The sequence below is a fragment of the Prunus dulcis genome, chromosome 1, assembly GCF_902201215.1.
Source record: "Prunus dulcis chromosome 1, ALMONDv2, whole genome shotgun sequence".
In the NCBI taxonomy this organism is placed as follows: domain Eukaryota; kingdom Viridiplantae; phylum Streptophyta; class Magnoliopsida; order Rosales; family Rosaceae; genus Prunus; species Prunus dulcis.
Window position 1 is genome coordinate 13940298 of NC_047650.1, and position 17899 is coordinate 13958196.

General features: G+C 39.1%; 2 protein-coding genes across 2 annotated transcripts; both read right to left on the reverse strand.

Moving 5' to 3' along the window:
• Positions 1-426: 426 nt before the first annotated feature.
• LOC117637705 (receptor-like kinase TMK4) lies at positions 427-3958 on the reverse strand. Its single transcript, XM_034372685.1, has 2 exons — positions 1533-3958; positions 427-1288 (listed from the first exon to the last, which is right to left on the reverse strand). The coding sequence occupies exons 1-2, from the start codon at positions 3793-3795 to the stop codon at positions 774-776; spliced, it is 2778 nt and encodes a 925-aa protein (XP_034228576.1). The 5' UTR covers positions 3796-3958; the 3' UTR covers positions 427-773.
• An 11384-nt stretch (positions 3959-15342) lies between these two features.
• On the reverse strand, positions 15343-16644 carry LOC117616264 (agamous-like MADS-box protein AGL90). The gene has a single exon (XM_034345522.1). The coding sequence runs from the start codon at positions 16634-16636 to the stop codon at positions 15419-15421; it is 1218 nt and encodes a 405-aa protein (XP_034201413.1). The 5' UTR covers positions 16637-16644; the 3' UTR covers positions 15343-15418.
• Between the last annotated feature and the right edge of the window lie 1255 nt (positions 16645-17899).

Sequence of the window (17899 nt, forward strand, 5' to 3'; positions counted from 1 at the left end):
CAGCACTACAAAAGTCATCTTCAAAACAAAAGGTCCACTTTTCAAGCCACCTAACATGTTTCCTTCCAAATCCTCTCTTCTCTTCCCCATGTGCAATTACGTACAGCTTCAACACCACCACCGAATTCCCTTATAAATATTTAAAACAATACATCTACAAACATGCACATCAACTATACTAACATGCACAACTCTCTCCCTCTCTCACACGCATATCAACCTAACCCTTTAACAACCAAAATCTTTGTTTCTTTTTTCTCTGTCATCAAATCTTGCAAAATAATAACTTGAATCTAAGCAGTCCTGTTGTTACACAGCCTGGAGAATCATTCAAACACATCAAACATAATGAATGATTTGTCATAAGAGCAGAGCAAATTGGCAACAGTCCAGCCAACATGCATTATTCAAAGTAAAAGAATATCATTAGAAAAAATTGCCTTTAATGAGTATGGTAATAGAATATTATACAACTTTCTTTAGTTTCCTTCATTTTTCTTTCTCATGATCACCAACTCAATCTGTTAGCTATCAAAGAATCAACAACATAAAGTTTTTACAGGTTTCATGCAAGCTCATTAGTAACATAAGGATTGTGAAAACAACATGAAAAAAGAATAAATACAAGAATCTTTGATACACGGGTGATCCGCTGGGATCAAAACTTCTTGATGCATTACCTGCATTTTTACACTATCGTATCTTCCTCAACCCGACATTTTTCGGTCTCTTTTTCTTGGTTTTTAAAAGTGAATTGATTTCTAGCTTTTATATCATCGACAATCCATCGAATCGAATGAATCAGCAAATCCGGAAGGTTTTGAAGGGATGCTTGATTGAGTTTGAGAGTAGGACAGATCATCAAACATCCTGGAAGTACCTTCATTGGCTTGCCATCTTTGCAATGCTTGAGGAAGGCTCATGTGCAGGTCAATGCCAGAATTTTCTTCTTCTTCATTGGTGGTAGGTTTCCAGTGCTCAACAAGAGGACCCAAAATGTTGACTGCATGTCCCATGTCTGGTCTCTGGTATGGCTCACGAGCAGTGCAGTGTCCTGCCAGCTCAGCAACTTTGTATATGCTCCCCATTGTCTCCTCATCAGGGTCAAGAGTTTGATCGATAGCCTTTGGAATGTTTTCTTTGTTGACAAGGACTCTGCGGAACCATGATACCAAATGAGACCTTTCATCTGGCATGGTATCATCTAGGGCTTTTCTGCCACTCATCAGCTCCATTAACACTACTCCGAATGCGTACACATCTACTTTTGTCGTCACTCTGCCAGTAGCTGATCATAGAAACATAGATCCAAAAATGAACATTCTATTATCACAACATATATATCATAAAGCAAACTGAATCCATATCAAAAAATTTACAAGGGATTACAGTAGGTCCTATGTAATTGAATAGGCATTTTAAATTGCAGTTTTGCAACATACATGTATAGGATTAGCTTGATCTGTATCTCGAAGCTTAGGAAATTGCATGATTCTTTCAATTAAGGGATGAGAGTCTAGAAATTTTCTTACCTGCATATTCTGGTGCAAGATACCCAAATGTCCCTGCCAACCGTGTCTCAACAGAATACTTTCCGTCGGGGGCATTTTTAACCAAACCAAAGTCAGCAACCTTTGCCCTCATGTCATCCCCCAGAAGTATGTTAGATGGTTTCAAGTCTCTGTGAATGAAACTTTGTTGAGCTAAGCTGTGCAGATATTCCACTCCTCTTGCCACATCCAATGCTATTGTTACTCTCTGCTTCCAAGTAAGTGGAGGTACTCCGATCTCACGCCAATCAAACAAATGCTGTGTTAATGTCCCTTGTGGCATGTACTCATATACCAATAGCCTCTCATTGCCATTGATACAGTATCCTAAAAGAGCAACCAGATGCCTATGCCTGACCTTAGTGAGGACTGCAATTTCTGCCTGAAACTCATTCAACCCTTTAGTTCCCACTGCCACAGATTCCATCCTCTTAACAGCAATTTTAGTACCATCATGCAATTCACCTTTATAAACAACTCCAAACCCTCCTCTACCCAAAATGTTATCCTCACTAAAGTTGTTTGTCACATCTCTAAGAACATGGATCGAAATTGCAACATTTCCACCCTCAAAAACATGAAGATCACCACTGCCCTGGCTATGCAAATCGCTTTGAACTCCATTATACCCATTTGCACTACTCATCACATCACTCTTAGCAATTTCGATCCCATTCATTGGGTTATTGACCCTTCCAAATTTCCCATGCTTTTTACTAGCATAACATTTGATGGACACAAACAATACCACCACAATGAATATTACAACAGCAATAACTATACCAGCAATCATACCAGGAGACACTGAAGAACCACCCGATGCCGGAGCCGGACTCCCATTGGGTGTAGTTCCATTCGAACCAGACCCGGATGGAGTTCCACCTCCTCCACCTCCAGAGCTTGGAGTAGTCCCAATCAAGACATTGCCTGTTTTAATTAACTTCACCGTATATGGGAATTTTGGAATTTCCCCAAAAAGATTGTTATTGGAAACATCAAGAAGCTGAAGCTGCTGCAAGGTTAACAAGCTGGCCGGTATCGACCCGGTCAAATTGTTATTCTTCAACACCAAATTTTTCAAAGATGTCAAATTGGCAAACGCAGGCGAAATGATCCCAGTGAAATGCTTGTTCTCAAAATTCACAGTGATAACCTTTCCTTGCGTATCACAAACAATGAAGCTCCATCTATCGCAAACATTGTTTCCCTCCCAAGACTCAGCAAGCGAAATTGGGTACCCCAAAGCCCCTGCAACCTCAAGCAGAGTGTTGACCTGCGGATCACAAGGTCCTGGTTTGGTTTGGCAGAAGCTATTAGTACCATCAAATGTGGCTTTTTTCACATTGGACCCAAACACAGGCAGAGGACCCTGCAGCTTGTTATTGTCCAAAGAAACGTGTAGTATGGCAGTTGAGGACATCAATGTGGCTGGCACAATGCCAGTTAACAGGTTATCACGAAGCTGAAGATCAAACAAAGTTTTACACCTTGAGATGTCTGGGATCGGACCAGTGAATTGGTTCTTCTGGAGCCAAACCTGGTTTAACTGGGTCATGTTTGATAAAACTTCAATCGTACCAGATAACCCAAATTGCTGATTGTTAAGCCAGAGGTTTTGAATCCCAGATCCAGAAAAGCTTTTGGGCAAAAACCCAGAAAAATTATTGTAAGAAAGCCTCAGATTTTGCAAGTTTGGAAAGGAATCAAAGATATCAGGCAAAGACCCATATAAGTTTGCATTACCTGCAGCTAAAGTGACCAAGCTTGAAGCTTGAGTGAGCTCATTGGGCAAAACCCATGGAACAAGATTGATGTTTTGGCTCATGCTCAAAACCTGCAAGCTTGAGAGGCCTTGAAAACACCCAGAAGGAATGGAAGTGAAATTGTTGGTGTCAAGATAGATTTCTTGGAGCGAAGAGAGGTTGGCTAAAGAAGGAAAGGGGCCAGAAAGAGAGTTGCTTTGGAGTGAGAGGGTGGTGAGCTGAGTGAGAGAGTTGAGATTTGAAGGGAGAGAGCCAGAGAGAGACTTGGAGGCTAAGTTGATGGAGGTGACACTGTTTCCGTCACATTTGATGCCCTCCCAGTCGCAGTAGGTTTTTCCTGTTGACCAGTCTTTGGGTGTGTTCTTGAGGCCTTCTGCAAGCTTCGACATCACATCTGAGTCGTCTGCTGTGGTGCTGGTGGTGGTCAAGAGGAGAAGAGAGAGTGTTAGGCAGAGAGCTTGTAGGGTTCTCAGCGGACCCATTTCTGGGTTAGAGAGAGAGAGAGAGAGATGGGTTTGGTTTTTCCCTCTGGTTTTGTGAGTGAATGGGGTTTTGTACAAACAAAAGGCAAGCTGGGGAAGGGTGCTGCTCTGTTGGGGAATGGGCTGTGCTAGGCTGACAGAGTTCTGCTCACGGCTCTTGAAACCATAGGGTTTTCTTTCTTTTCTTTTTCTTTTTCTATAGTTTCTTTTTTTAATCTTTTTATTTTTTTCTGAGATTTTGTTAAGTTGGATATTATATACGGTAATGATGAGCTGTTATGATCTTAAAATATTTGGGAAAAACATGGAGAACTGACTATTTTGATTCGTCATTTATAATTTTGAGATTGAAATATGAAATTAGAGGTTAATGCAATAAATAGAAATAAAATTGTTTTGATTATCTAATTAGTTAACTGAACCCTTATTTAATGAATTGGACTTGTAATGTGATTGAACTTTATATAACTAGGTAATTAGTTGTCAGATAAAATTATAATTATCACATCAAAATCCTTTGTGTTAATAAATTAATAATGTCATCAATTCTTTTGTTTGTACAACTTTTTTTTTAAGTGCACGTGATAGTCTAAATTATATTGGGAGGGTGATTTCTCACACACAAAAAAAACTATGATGTTGTGTGAATTCAAATTTAAGACTTTTGATGTGCAAGTCAAGGTCCTTCTCAACTGAATTAGACACGTTAGCCAAAAAACATACATTCTTATGATCATTATGCTTTTCTCCTCTTTTTTTATGTGGGGACATGGCATATTTTTTCTATTCGATGATTTATAGATGGTATATGTGTTATTTTTGTGGTTTGAATTTAGTAGTAAACTAAAGCAAAATCCTAAACAATTAGCCTTTTTAATAAAAACAACCATTTTTCTCTCATCTTCTATGTTTGCAGTTTTGCCATAATTTTTAGAAGTCAATTGTGTTAGGCTAACTAATTGTGTTGTTCATAGACTAACTTGCTATTCTACATTTACTAGTGTGAGTTGTTCTTTTTTTCGACACAAATGATATTAGAGAAGAAGAAATTCGAACACAAGACCTTAGCTTAGGTGCATATATAACTTCTTTTAACCACTTTATCTACAAATCTTTATTAGTGTGGATTGTTTTTTTTTATTGAAGAACATTAAGTAAGATGTATTGCTTAAAAATCATTAAATTTCCGTTGAATAGATTAATGGATCGTCATTCTTTTTTATTAAAAAAAATTCATACGAAATCTAATTTCCCCTTTAATGAATAAGAAATATCAAATGATTTGGTTAAAATTTCATCCTAGTAAGCGTTTAATTTTTCTTACTAGTACCTTATAAATCACGCTCTTATTATTCTATAAAAAGCAATGTACCATGAAATACAATCAAAACATTCATATTTCCCCAGCAATGGTTTCTTTTAAATAGAAAAAGAAAAACAAAAGTTTGATGTGGGCCATACGTGTGAACAAGGTGAGGCCCACAGACGCAAAATGATACTCTGGATTTGAATTGGCAATGGGTCCCGCAAATGACAGTTGGTCCTTAGCAGATAACGCGTGGACTTGACACCATATACTCCCACGGTTTATTCTTTCGGAGGTTTCCGTGAATTAACGCCATTTCTCTCGTTTCATCATCCGTAGACGTTCTCTTCCAACCGATGAGCGCTGAGCCGGCCGAGCCGATTCACGATAGACGTCGCAGGCCGTGGCCAACGCGTCTCTAGACCTTTGTTACATGCCACAGTAGCTAGTAGCACTAATATTATTTCAATTTTGTTTAAAGGGTTAATCGTTTAATTAGTTCTTGAATTTAGACCCGATTTGCATTTGAGTTCCTCAATTTCTAAAATCATTTCTATAACTTTATTTTGTTTAGGACAAATGGTTATTCCGTCAATTTTGTTAACTTTTTCTATTAAATGCAGGGGTAAAATAGCATTTTTATATTAAAACAAAAAATAATAAAATATATATCTTTAAAATAACAATAAAAGAAAATCAAATAAAAAACCAACCAAAAAAATTCAAGTTTGAGGGGGCGTAGAGATTAGGATAGAGTGGGAGAGACAGAGTTTAAATTTTTATTTATTTATATTTTAATCAATTTAATACAAAAATACTATTTTACCCTTTCATTTAATAGAAAAGTAAACAAAATTGACTGCAGTACCATTTTTTCTAACGAAATTGAAGTTGAAGGACCACAAGAATGATTTTGGAAATTGAGGAACTCAAATGCAAATCGAGTCTAAGTTTATGAACTAATAAAACGATTAAGTATTTGTTCTAAATTAATTTCAAGTCTTTTCATCTTTTGATTTTCATATCCTCAGAGTAACTTCAATGACCTTTTCAGTCACTTTGGGATGCTTAAATATGTGAGTTATATCATAAAAAAAAATCTCTTCAACAGCCTTATTAAACTCAGTTATCAAAGCTGCAATCTTTTTCTCTCTTTTCAGGACTGGTAAGTTGACTTTGGCTCTTCAAAACATTTAATTTTACTTTGATAAAACAAAACCTACTTTGAAAATGTTAAAAACATGCATGTTTTCTTTTCAGATAATAAATACATAGACATTCTTCACATGTTTTCATATTTTTTTTATTCTTTTTCATGATATTGCATAAATTGAATTGAAGAGTTTGTTGGAGTAAAAATTATTCAAGTAGCAAATAAACCTTCAAATTGTAACATAAGTCAACAAACTTTAATTAGAAAGAGTTTAATTTGCTAATACTATTGGAGATGCTCTCACTCACATGTCGAACTTTTCTCTTTCACTTAAGGGTGGGCATTTGAATCAATGAACTAAGTTGAGCAGAGTCCAAAAAAATGAAAAAAAACTGTGTTGACCAAAAATGTCAACTAGGCTAAAAAACCGAACCAGATTGCTTTGGATCTATTCCCATCCCAATTCTTGTCTTTAATAAACTGGTACAAACAGAAAGAAAAACAACAAAAAGAATCACATGGAGGGGCGTAGGAGCTGGGTAATTGGATCAAGGGTATTTAGGGGTTGATTTATTGGGATAGGGAGAGTTTTGGGTCTGTGACACCTGAGGGTGGGAAAGATTTGGGGCTTGGGGTGGCAACAAATCCAAAAGGGAATCTAGAATGAATTTTGTTGATGAGGGAGAAATGGGAATGGTTGGGAGGTGTAGGGGCTTTTTTGTTTTGGCAGCTCTAGATGGGCCAAGGCTACTATGAACAAAGAGTGGGTGATGTTGTCTCTTTGCATGAGTTCCAGAATTAGACCCCAAAAGCACTTCGAAAGCTTATGGATTCTTATGGAGTGCTTTGGTTTCTCTCACCAAAAGGATTTGATTACTATAGAGAATCACAATCTTGGGCTTGCCCTGAGGAGCTTATGGTGTAGGAGCTAAGCATCCACAAGTTTAGAGAGAGAGAGAGAGAGAGAGAGAGAGAGAGAGAGAGAGAGATTGGGCTATTTTAGAGGGAAATGAAAAAGCTTGGTGATGTTTGGAATGGGGATTTCGAGGAGAAAAACCAAATTGAAGGGGAAGATTGAGGGTATTCCAGTAGCTAGAGAAGTTACTTGCTCACTTTTGATGCGTTGAGTTGATAAGTAGCAGATGCCTCCTTTTATAGGTGCTCGAAGCCTCTTATTTCCATAAATCCATAGCTGGTTCTCCCAAATTTTGCCAAGTCTTCTTCTTCGTTTTCCATTCACTTCCTCCAATTCACCCTTTTAAGTGAAACTTGCTTAATCCAAGCACATTAGGACAAAGTTTGTTGGAGCTCCAAAGTCGTCTTGCAGCTGGCCTATGCAACACCTTCCATCCTTGGTAATGCTCCCTCTCCTTTTCTTTCCTCGTTTCTTACATGAGCTTGTAGAGGTCAAAATAGGTAAAGGTGATGGTCTAAAAGGTGCTTCACTTTCAGCAGCCCGTGTATCAACGTGCACGTGGGTTTGGTTTTATTATAACTTGTTGGTTTGGTTTTAGTTTGATTTTAAAGAGGTGCTAGGATCTCTTTTCTCTCTCTTTGCTTACCCATGTGATTGGGCTCAAGATTTGGGCCTGAGTTCTGGTTCTCCTAAGCAGCCCAAAACCTCCACCTTTTGAATTATTAATGAGCATTATTAGACACTCATAACTATCCACACCACAACACACTCAACAAGCCCAATGTATTTACGTGGCTTGGGACCACTTAAACCTGTCAGGTGATTTGGCACTAGAAAATAGGGGGTTTTGCTTGGTGTTGCGCGTTATCTGTAGGTTATGTATTTGCTTGGCATGACACGCATATCGAAGCTCATGTAGGCACTTTGTAATTGTGTGGCAGATTTTTGCATACCCCATTTGGGCTTTTTTTGTTACAACAAAGTATTGCATTGGGGTTGAAATACATTTAGGCCTTCTCTTGAATTTTTTGGTCCTCAACATTAGCCCCCTTGATTATTTGGGCCACCAATGTGCAGTAAAGTGAGCTAAATAATCAAACCCAGCCCAAAAATCAAATAACTGGCAGTGACGTGACATTTTTCTTCCCTCGTGTGTTGTAACACTGGGTTGGCAATGGGTCGTGTCGTGTCGGGATAATAAATGTGTCAAAAAGCTCAACCCGAACCCAACCCATTTAATAAACGTTTCGTGTTGGGTTCGGGTAGTCTTTTATCGTGCGGGTTTTGAGTCTTGTAATGGGCTCATAAATAATAACATACATGTTACAAAACTCACAACTGAAAAAATTTAAATTAAAAAAATGGAGAGAGGAGAGAAAATATAAGGAAAAGAAAGAAAAAAAAAGATAGAGAGAGGAGAAAAGAGAGAAGGAAAAGGAAAAAAATAGAGAGAGAGGGAGGAGAGAAGAGAGAAGGAAAGAAATTATATATTAAAAAAAAAAGGAGAGAAAACTAAAGAGAAGGAAAAGAAAGGAAAAAAATATGGAGAGAAGAGAGAAGGAAAAGAAAGAAAAAAAGAGAGGAGAAGATAGACGGAAAAGAAAGAAAAACAAAAGAAGAAAAAGAAACATTATAAATATTAAAAGGCATAGTATATAATCACAAAGTTGTATGTAGTATGGTGGATAAAGTATTGGAGAGGAATGAGGGTGATGGGGGTTCGAAACCCCTTGTGTGTGTTTTGAAGTCTCTATTTCTCTTTATTTTTTTACAGGTTGCCATGTATTACACGACGTTTACACGACCCGTTTAATAAACGGGTTAAACATGTGTTTTAATGGGTTGGCAGGTTGACCCGAAACTCATCCGTTTAATAAATGGGTCATAAGGGGTTGACCCGAAAATTACCCAATTATTAATCGTGCGGGTTCGGGTCGTGTTTTTTCCTTGCGGGTTTCGAGTCGTGTAACGGGTGGTGTAAGAAATTGCCACCCCTAGCTATCGTCGAGATGTTTTTTTCCAAGGCCTTTTATTTCCCCTCGGTGTCTCTTCAAACCCCTCTTATTTATCTCATGAATCAGAATGAGGAACTGATCCATAACTGCTAGAAATAAGCCCCTCGCCAGACTTGCTATTCTATCTTTCCAAACCCTCGATCTCTACTCCTTTATATCCTTGGAGCTTGTGGGTGCAAGAATCTTTCCTAAACAAAGTACCTTATGACAAAACTCACAACAATTCCCTTTGGGAACTCATGACAAACGCTGAACCTGTCTGACATCTTACTGGTGTCGGGCCCATATTACCAAATTACCATTCTTGCCCCCAAATTCCAAACCACCTAGGTTAGATGACAGGACCCGACCCAATTTCCGCTTTGGAATTCAAGCCAAGTCCTGTGCGTGTCCGACACCTGGCGAATGTCGGGCACAAAAGACCTTTTTACCCTTATCGTTTCAAATTCTTTTTATACTTTCCTTTAGACTTCTGCCGAAAATCTGGCAGAGTCTCCCCTGTATTTTGACCAAACCCAAATTTTTCCACCTGTCAACAATCAAATAAATCCACACCAATTGCCAGAATAGAATAACTAAATATTCACCAACTCCAGTTTTCCACTAAAACGAGATATCAGAGCATTTTCTAAAATTTACAGGGTTTTAAGGATTTTTCCACAAATCTCTACCTGATTTGGTGGCGCGGAAGCTAGAGATGGCCCGGTGGTGGATCCTGCGCACTTCTACGGCCGGGGGGCGAAAAACAGTTTGAAAATGTGAGTGGACAAAAATAATGTTCTTGAAAACGATTTATAACTATAATTGACAGGACCCGACCCAATTTCCACTTTCTAATTCGAGCTAAGTCCTGTGCGTGTCCGACACCTGGCGAATGTCGGGCACAAAGGACCTTTTTACCCTTCTTGTTTCAAATTCTTTTTACAATTCCCTTAGACTTCTGCCGAAAATTCGGCAGAGTCTCCCCTGTATTTTGACCAAACCCAAAATTCTTCACCTGTTCAACAATCAATAAATTCACACCAACTGCCAGAATATCTCAGATAACAGATCTCAACTCCAGTTTTTCAACTTCAACTAAATATCAGAGCATTTTCTAAAATTTTCGGGGTTTTAAGGATTTTCTACAAAACTCTACCTTACGTGGTGACGCGGAAGCTTTGAATGGCCCAGTGGTGGATCCCGTGTACTTCTACGGCCTGGGGGTGGAAAACAGATTGAAAATGTGAGTGGACAATAATAAGTTCTTGAAAACAAGTTTATAAGCATAATAACCCCCATTTAAAAAATAAAGAGTGGTATAAATCGATGTTTTGTTTGTCTTTCAATAGAGGTATTTAAATAAGCATATAAAAACATACTGATGAAGATACTTGCATAACGGAACAAATATATATGATATCAATGCCTGGAAAATCAGAGAGGTTGATATAAAATAACTGAAAGTCATAGTTGAATAAAAGAAAACTCAAAATCCTTTGGAAATACCACCTACTTGTACCCCTGTCATATCCGTCAATTCCCCTGGCAGGTCTCGGGCGCCACGCAGTCCACTCGAGTCGCAAACTGGCAAAATCAGAGGACTATGATTAGCCTGATCTGCCGGCAGGTCCTCGATGACACCAAGTCAACTCGAGTCGCTCAGGCAGGATGCAGGGGACCGTAGTCAGCCTGATCCGCAATCTTGGCAGGTCTCGGGGACATAGAGTCAGCCAAGCCGCAATCCTGGCAGATCTCGGGACACCAAGTCTGTCGAGCCGCAAATCCTGGCCCTCACGGTCCGAGCGTCCCAGAAACTCGTGAGGCAAAGTCAAGTGCACTGACATAAACTGAAATCGGACTGGATGTCCGTAGACATCGGTCCAACTGTGGGTAATCACCAAAGAAAATGGGTACTAGGTGGTTTTAAAATAAATTCCTTTAGAAAAATCTGATTAATAACTGAAATCTCAAATTGTGCTGCTATTTCATCTGCCATAAGCCTCAAACTCTGTTTTCTATAACTCTTTAGCATGCGTAAGTAAGCAGCACAAAACTATGGGACTATTTCTGTACTAATCATGCTCGGAAACATAATAAAACTTATTCAGATAAACTCATTTATAAAACTTATTTATATAAAATCACGATAAAATTATTAAGTAAACTCAGTTATATAAATCATTTATATAACTCATTTAGATAAAATCATTTATGAAAGAAAGTCCACTCACTGATGGTCCGAGCTAATTGGACCCTTCGAAGGTCCCTCCTGCGGGTCGACTGGACCTCTGGTGCCTGATTATCCAGGAATAATAAATCAATAAACTGCTGAAATAAAAGAATTAAATTAAACATCTTGCCCCGGCTCCTAGAAATACGTGCACTCAACTTAAAGTTACTCTTATGCTCACATTAGCTTTTTAGATAATTAGAACGGTCTTAAGAGACCCGAAACCTCAATAAACGATAAGCTGCTAGATCGGCCGATCCGGGACCCCGTGAGTCCACGGTCTCCGATGGCCAATCTGGGCTCCTCTGAAGGTTCCTTACAGAGAAGGAACCATGTTCTGCGATTTTGGTCCGAAATGGACTGTCGGATTAGCCAAAATCGCGTTATCGCTTAAAATCCAAACCCTAGACCCAGGGTTCGTGATTTCGGAGTATCCGGGACTCCGATTNCGCAATCCGTCGAATCCTACACGATCCTGAGATCATGTAGACCGACATATCCGAAATTCAGCGCGATCCGATTATTTGACGACACTGCACCCACGGATCGCGCGACATGGAAAATCCGTTCGGGGCTCAAACGGACTCCAAATCGAGATCCGTGAAATCCTACGCGCTCGTGACAACACGAGGGTCACAAAACTGCACAGAATTACTTCACCACCCTCGTCCACGAGCCCCAGCACGCGCGGGCAGTTTCGGGTGTCTAAAGCGATACCGGGTGGCCGAAAAATCTCGGAACCAAGACTCCAAACTCCTATCCTAGGTAAAACACCCCATTTGGAGTCACTTTTGTTCTTGAACATACCCCAAAAAGTGGCCCGAAATGGCCGATCACGGCGGCCGAAGTTTCGGCCAGATTTCAAGTCGAAAATTGATTGCTTTAGAGCTAAAATCGATCGAAACCCATACATCCATCAGGTAGAACACGAAAAATAGCTGAGAAACCATATCTTACTCGATTGATTTGGTGGAGAAACGAAGGAGAAATTCGAGCTGGAAATTTGAACTGGAATCGGTGAACATCTGTCGGAAATCGTGATTTTCCGACCAGCTCCGTGCGGCCCAAGGGTTGAGGTCGGTCAGGTCTTGACGGCGAGAGGGAGGCGGAGCCGACGGTACCTTTGCCCGAGATCGGCTTGGCCTGTGGTGGCCGGGCCATCGCCTAGAAGTCAAAGCGTCGCACTGCTGGGTGCGACGGGAGAGGAAGAGAGGAGAGAGAGAGAGAGAGAGGGATAAAAAAATTTGACTTTTTTCCCAAATTACTGTTTTGCCCTTCGCGACATTTAGACTATATCTTCTTCGTTACAGCTCCGATTCGGGTCTACTCCGTGTCTATGGACTCGTTTCGCCGTGCTCTACGCAACGGCGCAAGTGGAATTCCCAAATTCTTTCTCGATTAAAAAGTCAATTTTTTCCTATTAAATAATGCGAGGGCAAAATTATCCTTACTTTTTAGATATTTTCTTTCTTTTTAGATATTTTATTTTGGGTTATTACAATAATAACCCCCATTTAAAAATAAGTAAGGATATAAATCGAGGGTTTGTCTATATTTCAATACAAGGTATTCAAACCGGCATGTAAAAACTTACTGATGAGTATGCTCGTATAACTGAACAAATATGTAAAGATATAAATGCGCGAATATCAAAGAAACTGGCATAAAATAACTGAAAGTCATAATTGAATAAAAGAAAGCTCAAAATCCTTTGAAACTACCACCAATTTGTACCCCTGTCATATCCGTCAATTCCCCTGGCACGTCTCGGGTGTCACGCAGGCTACCCGAGCCGCACACTGGCGAAATCAAGGGACTATGATCAGCCTGATCTGCCGGCAGGTCTCGATGACACCAAGTCGACTCGAGCCGCTCTGGCAAGATACAGGGGACCGCAGTCAGCCTGATCCACAATCCTGGCAGGTCTCGGGGACACAGAGTCAGCCGAGCCTCAATCCTAGCAGGTCTCGGGACACCAAGTCTGTCGAGCTGCAAATCCTGGCACTCACGGTCCGAGCGTCCCCGAAACTCGTGAGGCAAAGTCAAGTGCACTAATGTAACTGAAATCAGACTGGATGTCCGTAGACATCGGTCCGACTGTGGGTAATCACCAAAAGCAAATGGGTACACGATAGTTCTAAAATAACTATTTCTGATAAAATCTGATATCCTCTGTACTCTGGTAAATCTGAGCTAAACTGCTATTTTTGTCTCAAAAACCTCAAATCTGTTGCTTGGCTAATTTTTATAAAAATAAAGATATTTTCACAATAAAATTCATGCTATAACACTTATTCAAGATCAAATAAAAAATATAATTATAAAATCTTTTAAGAAAGAAAAGTCCACTCACTGATGGTCCGAGCTAGCTGGACCCTTCGAGGTCCCTCCTGAGGGTCGACTGGACCTCTGATGCCTTATTCGATCGATTTGGTGGAGAATTGAAGGAGAAAAACGAGCTGGAAGTTTGAACTGGAAATCGGCAAACAATGGCAGGTTCCGGCCAGTTTCCGGCGTCCCCGCGGCTGAGGTTGGTCGGAGAAGAACGGCGGGTGAGTGGCGGAGCTATTAGGACCAATGGCGGAGATCGAGACGGCCTGTGGTGGCCGCTGTCTCGATCGGAAGGGAGAGAGGTCAACGGAGTCGCGCGGGAGGGAGAGAGAGAGAGAGAGAGAGAGAGGAGAGAGGGAGCTGACGGGAGAGAGGAGAGAGAAGAGATAAAATTTGATTTTTTCCCCAAATTACCGTTTTGCCCTTCGCGGTATTTTGGCCATATTTTCTTCGTTACAACTCCGATTAGAGTCTACTCCGTGTCTACGGACTCGTTTCGCCGTGCTCTACGCAATGGCGTAAGCGGAATTGCCAAATTCGTTCCCGATCAAAAAGTCAACTTTTTCCCTATTAAATAATGCGATGGCAAAATTGTCTTTTTGCTAGAAGATATTAATCTACTTTTTAGATATTTGATTTCTTTTTAGATATTTTGTTTTGGGTTATTACATTAGACTTCTACTGGAAAACTAGCAGCGTCTCCCTTGAAAATGGCTCGAACCCAACATAAGGTTAGATTGCATAAACTTCATTAAGGTTAATTTTGTCATTTACATTAGTTTTTTTTTTTTTCAATGAGATCATCAATTTTTGGACAAGCAATCAACAAAAAGGAGTTTTGTGAAAAAAGACTCAAACCTGAGGGGGCATTCATGTAATTATTGAGACATGAGGGTGTTTTGTGAAAACACAAGAAACCTTATGGGGTGTTAGTATAAATAACTCTTCAAAATTTTCACTGTCTTCATCATCTCGATATTATCGATATTATAGTGATATTTTAGCAAAATGTTGCTGAAGTGTGAGAAAAATTATCGACGTCGATATTTTCCGATATTATCGATACTTATATAATATGTGTATGAATATGTTCTTAAATATCTTATACTCGAAAAAATTATAATATCTTCGATATTTCGTAAATATTATCGATATTTTATCCCTTACAGGATATAGTCTCAACACCTTGGGCATAAACTTGTGCCCACCGTTCTCAGTGCTACATGAGATCAAATTCTTTGGCAAGTGTGTTAAAGCATTCATGTATGCAGTCCTGATCTCTTGGACCCCTGTAGTCCAAGAGATTTATGGTCACTCACCGTTAGATGTAAATTCAACGGTTGACTTGAATCGGGTAATAATCATTTATGTCATATTGCATTTATATATATCATTTTGAACCATTGGATTAATATCCAACGGTGGGTGACCACAATCTCTTGGACTCCTGTGGTCCAAGAGATCGGGACTGTTCATGTATGTATGTGTATGTTAGCACTTGAAAAGAAACATGACTAATAAATAAATTTATGATAAGAAAATACTTTATTTTATTAAAAAGGAGACATTCGCACATGTGTCAAACATGATGAGGAGAAAGGAAAAAACACCAAAAACAACATAAGGAAACACTAGAGAAGTACATTGCATTCTTTTGTACTTCCTTTTATGATCAAAGGTGCATTGCAATTCAAGGAGAGAATGATCTTTTCCGGGTTTTGCTAATATCATTGAGAACCCCAGCATCACTTCCAGCATTACTCTCTCCAGATAACCCATTTGGAAGTCCTGTATCACTACCAGCTCCATGAGGCACCCCAATATTGCTTCCAAAACCCCCTGTTATGTTACTAGGATGAGGTATATGCCCCTCTATATTATCATATCCTCCATTAATCCCTCCAATATCCTCCGCATCATTTCTCACATTACCACTGCTACTTCCATTAACATTCCCATAATGAGTTTGCAGTAACCCATTATTCACATGGGGCAACCCTATACCACTTCCATCACTGCTCGCTCCCAAATTCTCATAAGACCACTCTATATCATTCCTATATTTTCTGTCGCCAAATCTCCCAAAGGACGTGCCGAAATCACTTCCAACATTGCTCATGTCACCCTTAATATTTCCATACATAAACCCTATATCACTTGATCTACTCATTCCAAAGTTCTCACTAAGCAGCCTCATCTCTTTAGAAACATTAATACCGGAAGTGCTGCCAAAAGATGCATGTGGTGGCAAACCCATGTTACCCATAACATTGCTAATGCTAGCAGTAACAACAGACATGTTCTGACTTTGCTTCCCATTTTCTTTGCTAAAATAATTATACAAAGACTCTGTAGGATTCCATTCATCGGGGATAGTGGTGTTTTCCGCATCCCCACCCTCATGAGGAGAAAAAGCACCTAAGGGAAGATTTGCCTCATGCCCGAGGTACTTGATCCGTTTCCAGATCTCTTTTATCTTCTCCTCCAAAAACAAAACCAAACAAGTTAGTTCACAGGTTCCAAATTCATTCAATGGCTTACCTTCTTGAATTTGGGACATGATGATGTTCATCTCCATCTCTTTGTTCTTTCTGTGAGTTTTTGTCAGTTGTTCTTTCAATTTAGCTAATCTATCATCAAGATATGTCTCTTGGTTCATCATCTTCTTGCACCGATCTACTTCTGGTATCCTCTGAAACCTTGCGAGCAATTCTTCCGCAATTGGGCGTGAAGGCCACACAACCGGCTCCTTGTCGTCTGGGCCATAAATAATGGCAAAGCCACTCACGTCACACAAGATGCTCAACTCACTCAATTTTTTCAACAGGCCTTCCTTCCTTTTTCTGAAGCTGGTTTTCCTAGCACTATCATTCGTTATCCATGCTAGTTTGACCTTCTTCCTAGTCATGGTTGATATGCTATTCTATTGATGGGATTTCTTTGTACCCACACCAAGGAAATTATATAGGAATATGAAGAAGACTCAACAACCTCATTGTCAAGATAAATTGGATATTTTCGAAATCAAGGATGCAATTCCATTTTGGTCATCCAAATTGTTATGCATTTTAGTTATAAAATCTATGTTATAGATTTTGTAATTATGGCGTTTACTATTAAGTAAAAGAATTTAATCTCTTGTCTGACTAAGTTACGCAATTTGTTACTATTATATGCTAGTGTTGGAAATATATTTGTTCCATACGTAAATCAGTTGTACTTTTAAAGATTCAATGTTACGTATTAAACCACAAATAAATTCGTTGGTAAGAAATTAGGAAATTAAAATTAGAGATGAAAATAGGGGTGAGAAAAGATCAGATTGGCTATCATACGCTCATTGCCAATTTGATTTTCAATAGACATCATTTTCCCGCCCCATCCTGACAGTAGCTATTATTAGGGTGGCAATTTTCGATATGACCCGATACACTACTCGAAACCCGCACGATTAAATTTTTAGGTCAACCCACCATGACCCATTTATAAAACGGATGGATTTTGGGTCAACTCACCAACCTGCTAAAATACTTATGTAACCCGCCAACCCGCTAAAATATGCATATAACCCGCCAACTTGCTACCTCATTTATTTGTTTATTCTTCATTTATTTTTTAATTTTTCTAATTTTTTTAGTTCTTTTAGTTCCTACCACTTAGTGGGTTCAATACACGACTCGAAACTCGCATGGAAAATTAGCGGGTCAATCTAACATGACACGTTTATTAAACGGGTCGGGTTTGGATTGAGTATTCTTGACATGTAAATGATCCTGACACGACACAACCCATTTCCAGCCATTTTTTCTTTTTTAAATTTTCTTCTTTTAAATAACTTAAAATTATTGAATATGCACAAGGTTAATTGTTTATTTTTTATCATGAGATTATGCAATTAAAGTTTCAGTTTTCCCATTGTGATTATGTCATTGTATTTTTTTTTTCTTCTAACATGTTGTATATTCTATTAGACCTGAATAACCTATAGTTGGTAAGAGTAGTGGAGAGTTTACTCAAATCTTTCGGAGGACCGATTACAATAGTCTTTGAGACATGCTTGACTAATATATCATACTCCTTTATTTGTATGGGTTGGTCATGTTTGATATAAACTTATTTCGGCCATTATGGTTAATTATCTTTATTGGTGCATAATTGATTTATTCATGGT